Source organism: Ranitomeya variabilis, chromosome 6, assembly GCF_051348905.1.
Source record: "Ranitomeya variabilis isolate aRanVar5 chromosome 6, aRanVar5.hap1, whole genome shotgun sequence".
In the NCBI taxonomy this organism is placed as follows: Eukaryota; Metazoa; Chordata; class Amphibia; order Anura; family Dendrobatidae; genus Ranitomeya; species Ranitomeya variabilis.
Genome location: NC_135237.1, coordinates 489,507,174 through 489,517,141, shown reverse-complemented (window position 1 = coordinate 489,517,141; position 9,968 = coordinate 489,507,174). Strand labels below are relative to the sequence as shown.

At 46.9% G+C, this 9,968-nt stretch overlaps 1 protein-coding gene across 1 annotated transcript; it reads left to right on the top strand.

The window, feature by feature from the left end:
- The first annotated feature begins 4,155 nt into the window (after positions 1-4,155).
- On the top strand, positions 4,156-8,451 carry HEY1 (hes related family bHLH transcription factor with YRPW motif 1). Its single transcript, XM_077270704.1, has 5 exons — positions 4,156-4,459; positions 4,706-4,781; positions 4,860-4,943; positions 6,276-6,357; positions 7,077-8,451. The coding sequence occupies exons 1-5, from the start codon at positions 4,374-4,376 to the stop codon at positions 7,649-7,651; spliced, it is 903 nt and encodes a 300-aa protein (XP_077126819.1). The 5' UTR covers positions 4,156-4,373; the 3' UTR covers positions 7,652-8,451.
- Positions 8,452-9,968: the final 1,517 nt, after the last annotated feature.

Genomic DNA, 9,968 nt, shown 5'->3' with positions numbered 1-9,968 from the left:
TGAGTGGTATTATAAAAAAAGAGGAAATGTTTAGGAACCGCAGCAACTTAGCCACAAAGCAGCAATTCAGAAAGTTTCAGAGAGGAGTCATCGAGAGCTGAGGTGCATGGTGCATAGACGTCACCAACACTCTGCTGACCCAATAGCCATGGAGGCCAAACCTCTTATCTAGCATTAGCATCAGCACAAAACTGCACCAGGATTTTCAGGGCATGGGCCTCCATGGCTGAGCGGGCAATGCAAGCCTTACATCACCAAGTGTCGGATGGCGGCCTGCTACCACTACACTCTGGAGAAGTGGAACCACGTCCTGTGGAGTGACGAATCCTAATTCAGTAACTGATGGACAAGTCTGGGTTTAGTGAATGCCAGGAGAACATTATCTGCCTGCAATGTGCCAACCGTAAAGTTTGGTGGAGGAGGCATCATGATATGGGGGTGTCTTCCAAGGGTTGGCCTAGGCCCCATCACAATACTAACACACAAAGCAGCGAGGTGCCCTGATGTGAATACACTTAACAACTACAAAAATTATAAAACTGGCACCAAAATGGGCATCAAGGTGGGCACCGAAGGGTGTTAATCAAAGGGTTAAATGACTTTGGGCCACTGATATCACAGTGTAGACACATAGAACAGTGAGCCCCACATCAAAACCAGGTCTCTTCGGCCTGGCCCAAATGGGTTCTGGGCATCAGAACTGGCATCAAAGTGGGCAGACAGACCATTTTCACAGATTTGAATACGTAACTGATGTTTTTAAGGGGTTAAATGGCTTTGGGCCACTGATCTCACCCATTTATTACATGCACACAGATGCTTTGCATCAAATTCAGGTCACTCCAGCCTGGCCCAAACGGGTTTTGGACATCATGTCTGTGAGACGCCCAGAACTCATATGGGCCAGGCTGGAGATACCCTGTTCTATACAGTGCCTAAAAGTAGTATTCAACCCCCTGCAGATTTAGCAGGTTTAATAAGATGCAAATAAGTTAGAGCCTTCAAACTTCAAACAAGAGCAGGATTTATTAACAGATGCATAAATCTTACAAACCAAAAAGTTTTGTTGCTCAGTTAAATTTTTATACATTTTAAACATAAAAGTGTGGGTCAATTATTATTCAACCCCTAGGTTTAATATTTTGTGGAATAACCTTTGTTTGCAATTACAGCTAATAATCGTCTTTTATAAGACCTGATCAGGCCGGCACAGGTCTCTGGAGTTATCTTGGCCCACTCCTCCATGCAGATCTTCTCCAAGTTATCTAGGTTCTTTGGGTGTCTCATGTGGACTTTAATCTTGAGCTCCTTCCACAAGTTTTCAATTGTGTTAAGGTCAGGAGACTGACTAGGCCACTGCAACACCTTGATTTTTTCCTCTTGAACCAGGCCTTGGTTTTCTTGGCTGTGTGCTTTGGGTCGTTGTCTTGTTGGAAGATGAAATGACGACCCATCTTAAGATCCTTGATGGAGGAGCGGAGGTTCTTGGCCAAAATCTCCATGTAGGCCGTGCTATCCATCTTCCCATGGATGCGGACCAGAGGGCCAGGCCCCTTAGCTGAGAAACAGCCCCACAGCATGATGCTGCCACCACCATGCTTGACTGTAGGGATGGTATTCTTGGGGTCGTATGCAGTGCCATCCAGTCTCCAAACGTCACGTGTGTGGTTGGCACCAAAGATCTCGATCTTGGTCTCATCAGACCAGAGAACCTTGAACCAGTCAGTCTCAGAGTCCTCCAAGTGATCATGAGCAAACTGTAGACGAGCCTTGACATGACGCTTTGAAAGTAAAGGTACCTTATGGGCTCGTCTGGAACGGAGACCATTGCGGTGGAGTACGTTACTTATGGTATTGACTGAAACCAATGTCCCCACTGCCATGAGATCTTCCCGGAGCTCCTTCCTTGTTGTCCTTGGGTTAGCCTTGACTCTTCGGACAAGCCTGGCCTCGGCACGGGAGGAAACTTTCAAAGGCTGTCCAGGCCATGGAAGGCTAACAGTAGTTCCATAAGCCTTCCACTTCCGGATGATGCTCCCAACAGTGGAGACAGGTAGGCCCAACTCCTTGGAAAGGGTTTTGTACCCCTTGCCAGCCTTGTGACCCTCCACGATCTTGTCTCTGATGGCCTTGGAATGCTCCTTTGTCTTTCCCATGTTGACCATGTTTGAGTGCTGTTCACAAGTTTGGGGAGGGTCTTAAATAGTCAGAAAAGGCTGGAAAAAGAGATAATTAATCCAAACATGTGAAGCTCATTGTTCTTTGTGCCTGAACTACTTCTTAATACTTTAGGGGAACCAAACAGAATTCTGGTGGGTTGAGGGGTTGAATAATAAATGACCCTCTGAAAAAACTTTTCCCAATTTAAAAAAAACAAAACAAAGAAATAACATTCTTTTCTGCTGCAGTGCATTTCACACTTCCAGGCTGATCTACAGTCCAAATGTCACAATGCCAAGTTAATTCCAAATGTGTAAGGGTACCGTCTCACTATACGATTTACCAACGATCACGACCTGCGATACGACCTGGCCGTGATCGTTGGTAAGTCGTTGTGTGGTCGCTGGGGAGCTGTCACACAGACCGCTCTCCAGCGACCAACGATGCCGAGGTTCCCGGGTAACCAGGGTAAACATCGGGTTACTAAGCGCAGGGCCGCGCTTAGTAACCCGATGTTTACCGTGGTTACCAGCGTAAAAGTAAAAAAAACCAAACAGTACATACTCACATTCCGGTGTCCGTCAGGTCCCTTGCCGTCTGCTTCCCGCTCTGACTGAGTGCCGCCGTACAGTGAGAGCACAGCACAGCAGTGACGTCACCGCTGTGATCTGCTCTCACTTTCCGGCCGGCAGACAGTCAGAGCGGGAAGCAGACGGCGAGGGACCTGACGGACATCAGATGGTGAGTATGTACGGTTTGGTTTTTTTACTTTTACGCTGGTAACCACGGTAAACATCGGGTTACTAAGCGCGGCCCTGCTCTTAGTAACCCGATGTTTACCCTGGTTACAAGCGAACGCATCGCTGGATCGCTGTCACACACACCGATCCAACGATGACAGCGGGAGATCCAGCGACGAAAGAAAGTTTCAAACGATCTGCTACGACGTACGATTCTCAGCAGGGTCCCTGATCGCAGTAGCGTGTCAGACACTGCGAGATCGTAACTATATCGCTAGAACGTCACGAATCGTGCCGTCGTAGCGATGAAAATGCCACTGTGTGACGGTACCCTAAACCTGCTAAATCTGCAGGGGGTTGAATACTACTTGTAGGCACTGTATGTATACACTGTGGTATCAGTGGCCTCGAGGCATTTAACCCTTTCATTAACACCCTTTGGTGCCAGTTTTGTAATTTTTGTAGTTGTTTTTAAGTGTAGTCACATCAGGCGCCTCGCTGCATTGTGTGTTGTTATTGTGATTATTTTTTGTTGTTAAAGCTTTAAAAACAGAAAAGAAAAAAATTGCTGAATAATAGACTGACGAATAAGAAACCAAGTTCAGCCTCGTAATATTCCAGAATTCTAGGTTTCTGCAGGGCCGTGGAGCTAATGGGTAGGTAATGGGCCCCTTCATGCCCCAGAGTCCTATCCTTGCCCTCACATTGGGGTGCAGGGGCAGCAGTATACCAGCGTTACACGTGACTAGAAGTTGTGGGGTCCCAGTCACGGATAAATACACGGGGGCCCCGAAGTTATCAGGCTCATCAGTGTGACCGCTCCCAGATACTATAGAATCCGGACTTGATATTTCTACACACACCGGCCGCTAAATAAAGATATGGGACACGTCTCCTTTAAATACTTGCAGCCCCAAAAGTATAGTGGTTAACTCGTTCTTTGCTGGAGGAGCTGCTCTCCCGACAGACAGGGGTACAGTAGGGAGTCTGGTTCCGGCTGTACACAGCGCCGTCTCCCCGGGGCACATGGAGCCGAGATTACATTACAGGGCAGAGCGCCGGCGGGTCACTCCCTGCTCCCGGCCGCAGGCTCCCACCGCCCGGGCGCACTACTTTCCCACGCCCTGCGCGTGCTAACATGCTGTCCTGCAGACTCCGGCTTGGCGCGGCGCCCGGCCAATCAGCGCCCGGTGGGCGGGGACAAGCCCGTCCATCAACCTTCTTTTTCAGAATGAAGACGGTTCCAAGTGTGTTGGGCGTGGCGTGGTGCGCGGAGGGGGCGGGGCGCCGGGGAAGGGTTATTGGCTACAGGCAGATAATTGTGTCCCCGGAGCAGGCGCCAGTGCGCGGCCTCCCCTCCCTCCCACACACCATGTAAGAGGCGACCGTGGGAAAGAGGCGGCACAGCAGCAGCGGCAGCAGCCTGACAGCAGCAGCCTGACAGCAGCAGCGACACTTCTCCGGAGCGCGGCCATGAAGCGGACACACGACTACAGCTCCTCGGACAGCGAGCTGGACGAGAACATCGAGGTGGAGAAGGAGAGCGCGGATGAGAATGGGTGAGGAGCGGGCAGCACTCACAGGCGATCCCGTCGGCCAGATATCGGTCCAGGATTCCTGCGTACTGATTATATATAGCAGAGCTCCTCTGTCTGATGTAGCAGAGCTAAATTATTAATTCCACCCCACGTCTAACCTCTCCGGCTCTGCTACCCCAGAGCAGAGTCTCTGATTATTACTCTTTTATAGTATATGTTGTTTTCTTTATTAAATTAACACTTTTCTTTCATATTTTTTCACATCAGGAATCTGAGTTCCCCTCCCGGTTCTATGTCCCCATCTACAACCTCACAGATTTTGGCAAGAAAGAGGCGCAGAGGGGTGAGTGCCCGGTGCCCTGATCGCGGCTCCGTACAGGGTGTCACTGACTTGTCACTAAACTCTTGTGTCCGCCTCCAGATCATCGAGAAGCGCCGGCGGGACAGGATTAATAATAGCTTGTCTGAGCTGCGGAGACTGGTGCCCAGCGCCTTCGAGAAACAGGTAATTAGGTTGTGTGGCTGGGGCTGCGCCTAAGGAACCTGAGAAGCGTTCGGTGTCCTGAAGTGATTTCTGCAGCGCCTATTGTATTACACTGATGCAGCAGAGCCGAGTTTGTCATTGAGCCTAGTGACAAACTCCACTCTGCTACAGCGTTACTTAGCTATGCATTAAAATGGCCAATCCATAGGATGCAGGGAGCGTATAGAAGTGTGAGATTATTAATAGCTGATCCATAGGATGCAGGGAGGGTATAGAAGTGTGAGATTATTAATAGCTGATCCATAGGATGCAGGGAGGGTATAGAAGTGTGAGATTATTGATGGCTGATCCATAGGATGCAGGGAGGGTATAGAAGTGTGAGATTATTGATGGTTGATCCATAGGATGCAGGGAGGGTATAGAAGTGTGAGATTATTGATGGCTGATCCATAGGATGCAGGGAGCGTATAGAAGTGTGAGATTATTGATGGCTGATCCATAGGATGCAGGGAGGGTATAGAAGTGTGAGATTATTGATGGCTGATCCATAGGATGGAGGGAGGGTATAGAAGTGTGAGATTATTGATGGCTGATCCATAGGATGGAGGGAGCGTATAGAAGTGTGAGATTATTGATGGCTGATCCATAGGATGCAGGGAGGGTATAGAAGTGTGAGATTATTAATAGCTGATCCATAGGATGCAGGGAGCGTATAGAAGTGTGAGATTATTAATAGCTGATCCATAGGATGGAGGGAGTGTATAGAAGTGTGAGCTTATTGATGGCTGATCCATAGGATGCAGGGAGTGTATAGAAGTGTGAGATCATTGATGGCTGATCCATAGGATGCAGGGAGGGTATAGAAGTGTGAGATTATTGATGGCTGATCCATAGGATGCAGGGAGGGTATAGAAGTGTGAGATTATTAATAGCTGATCCATAGGATGGAGGGAGTGTATAGAAGTGTGAGCTTATTGATGGCTGATCCATAGGATGCAGGGAGTGTATAGAAGTGTGAGATCATTGATGGCTGATCCATAGGATGCAGGGAGGGTATAGAAGTGTGAGATTATTGATGGCTGATCCATAGGATGCAGGGAGTGTATAGAAGTGTGAGATTATTGATGGCTGATCCATAGGATGCAGGGAGTGTATAGAAGTGTGAGATTATTGATGGCTGATCCATAGGATGCAGGGAGTGTATAGAAGTGTGAGATTATTGATGGCTGATCCATAGGATGCAGGGAGGGTATAGAAGTGTGAGATTATTAATGGCTGATCCATAGGATGCAGGGAGCGTATAGAAGTGTGAGATTATTGATGGCTGATCCATGTTCTGTTCTTTTCTTACAGGGATCAGCAAAGTTGGAAAAAGCTGAGATTCTTCAGATGACAGTCGACCATCTCAAGATGCTGCACACCGCAGGGGGGAAAGGTGAGCGGGGATATGTTTACATTGCATGCTAATATTCTAGTGCATAAAACATACAAAACAAATCCATCAGACCCTTAAAAAAAAAAAAAAAAAGCACATGCTGAACCCATTTAGGTACTTTTCTGAAATTGTCTGGTGCCCATCACAGCACAGGTTGGACTATTCAAAAGCAGAATATGACATTTTAAAGCTGTGCTATGATTGGTTGTAATTCTTAAAATATGGGTAGCACAGGGTTGTTGGTGTGTGTGTGTGTGTGTGTGTGTGTGTGTGTGTGTTTTTTTTTTGTTTTTTTAGTTTTTTTTTCCTCACCCCTATTTTAGAGTTCCATAAATCTCCACAAGTAACTTGTGCATGTTATATTTTAATACGTTAAATTCTGCAACATTTGTCTATTTTTGCCTTGAAAGCCTCAAGCCTGTTGGGATTCTTGTATGTTGGCGTTTGTTTGCGGTGTTGCTGTTTAGCTGCTGTTTTATGTCGTGTACTTGTTATGTAGATGCAGCAGAGTTGTATTTGTCGTCTCCTTCAGAAGTTGCATTGTGTCTAACTATAGGCTAATGGAGAAAGGATTACAAGTAACCTGTGTAACCTCACGGCTCACAGCATCGTTCTGATACCAAGTGACAGCCTCAGTTCTGCTACATGTACATGAAATGCTTACTGTGGCCGTGATTGAGTCTCCTGTTACTCACGGTGTTGTTTCTTCCTGGTTTCAGGCTACTTTGATGCCCACGCCCTTGCCATGGATTATCGCAGCCTGGGTTTCAGAGAGTGCCTGGCTGAGGTTGCCCGCTACCTGAGCATAATTGAAGGACTGGACAATGCTGACCCTCTCCGCGTCCGGCTGGTTTCTCACCTCAATAACTATGCTTCCCAGAGAGAAGCTGCCAGCAGTGCCCACAGCAGCATCGGACACATACCGTGGGGTGGCGCCTTTGGGCACCATCCTCATCTGTCTCACCCTCTCCTCCTGGCACAGGCGCCACACACAAGCACAAGCAGCACGACGTCTCCTACAGAAGCCCACCACCAGAGCAGACTTCCTGGGTCACCACATGCTGATTCTCCGAGTCTACGGGTTCCCTCTAATGGGAGCCTTACGTCAGTAGTTCCAGTGGTGACTCCTTCTAAACTGTCTCCCCCGCTGCTGTCCTCGGTGGCATCCCTCTCGGCATTCCCGTTCTCTTTTGGATCCTTCCACTTATTGTCTCCCAACGCATTGAGCCCGACGGCACCAGCACCTACAGGGAAACCCTACAGACCCTGGGGAACGGAGATCGGAGCTTTTTAGGACACTTGACATGGACTGAATAGTTTTTATGCAAGGGGTAATCTGGGGGAGGGGATCTAAGGTCCAGCTGTGCTGGGCATCTCATTGTGCCAGTCTGTGTGATACCACGGTACCATTGCAAATGATTCCCCCCCTTTTTTTTTTTTTCCTCCTCTAGCATTTCATGAACACTGTACATTGCAGAAACAAGCTATGGCTCACACAGGTCCTGGCTGAAGATTTAATATAAGTCGCTTTGTAACGTTTTCAGAAATGCCCTGGCAGAGGGGCAACTTAACTCATAGTTTAGAAGTTTTGCGCAATTTTCCTATTAAAATGATGGCATATTTTAGTCTTAAATTGTGGAAATTTGCCTTCAGCAATAACACTGTACTTTACGTTTTGCTAATATTTTTTGAGTTGAGATATTCTATGAGAGATGTCCTTGATATGTAAAGTATTATTTTGAATTTTATATTGCCGTGCGTTGACAAATCACAAGTACCAGCTTTACCAAGTGCAAGGCCGAGTAGTGCCCAGTGACGTTACCGCGCTTTCTGGGAGTCTGGAATATCCAACCCAAGTCCTGTCAGCTAATGTCATTATTCTCCCGTCTGCTGCACTAGAACCTTATTTAACAGGTAGACTAATTTAAGAAGAGCCCATCACCCCCTGTATATACACGTCACTTATGTGCATGGATGCATTTTTACTTGCCTGAAAGGATTTTTTTATTTTTTTTTTCTGTACTGGGTTTAATCACTGTTGTACTGGTCTACTGTGACTAAATAAAAGAGTCCAAGTGTGATCATTTCAATGTACGCGCTGATGGGGTTTATGTTTAATACTTGGTACAATAATTGACATAGATTTCTAGCAGAATAGCCATAGGCTATGTGCATACAAGGTTTATTGGGGCAGAAACCTGAACGGGAACTCTCCAAATATTCCTCAAAACCTTGGAGTTTCTGCTCCAAAAACCTCTGCAAAAAGACTGAGCAGAATCTGGCCAAGTTTTTGTGGAGGATTTGGAAAGTTTCTACTCCAAAACCTCTTTAAAAAACAAAACAAACAAACAAAAAAACCCCCTTCTGTGCACATACTGCGAGCCTGGCATTAGACTTCAATCACATATTAGGTTTTTGAGCCAAAGCCAGAAGGGGATTCACAGGGGATGGAAATATAAAGGAATGGTGTTCTGCGTACTGCTGCATCACTTCTGCCTTTGTCTTACAAAAAAAACACTACTTGTAAAACTTCCCATTTGATTCCAGGCTTAGTGAATTTAAGTATTGTGGATTATTGGATGGTCCTTTAAAAAAAACAACAACAAAAAAAGATCCATTTTAGTGTAGAGGGGCTTGAGGAAAACTAATTTTTGTTCAGTTACCTCATTCTAGTTTGTAAAATTCATCTGCATATTAGCTATACAGACAGGCCAGACACTGAGATTCGGCCACCTGAGCCTGGCTTAAGGCTTGCTTCTTCACAGTGTTTTTTTTGTTTATGGACTTCTTTGTGTTTTATGCACTCCCCCCTCCCACTTTGATTTTTTATTTCCAGGTGTTCCCCCCACCCCCTTATGTAGAGGTCTGTAGGAAAAAGGCCACCCCCATCCCCCCCCCCAAAAAAATATTTTTTTCTATCTAACTCAAAGGTAAAAAGTATGAGAATGAAGCAAAAAAAAAAAAAACACTAGGTTTTTACTTTTATGACTCTGTAGCAACCGAGCACTGAGCAGCCTTCATTTTACCAGAGCATTTTAAAAACATGAAAGCAGACGCCTGATTGGTTGCTATGGGCAAAAAAGTTAGACAGTTCTGATAAATCCGGCCCAATACCCGATGTGACTTTTCTGAGCTAAGGCCTGAGGAATCCAAAATGTCGCCGTCACTCATCCTCTGAGCAGGAAGGCGGCACAGACATGGCTGCAGGGCTGCGGACACCAATAAGGCAGTGCCAGTGCCTCCCTCGTGCTCTGGTTGTGGCATTGATGTGGCTGCGGGTCACCATGGGCGCCCGTTGTCGAAGACCTTGTGCCACAGTGATGATTTGTCACTCTAAGCTGGAAATGGCCGCCTCCAATATTACTGTGCATGGTGTGCATTGTGTTCTATTGACCGCCCAGACGAGTTTTCATTCCCCTCATAGCTGCCATGGTCGGGCACAAGTCGCTCATTGCTATTGTTTGCTCAGTAATGTCGGAGTTTACCACACGTGAAGTGTTAGTGTCTGACCGCTGTAACCCAGGGCTTCAGTTATGGCTCCCGGGATAGCACTGCTGGTCACACTGACGTCACCCGAGCTGTAATAATATATCAGTATATGTCCAGCATAG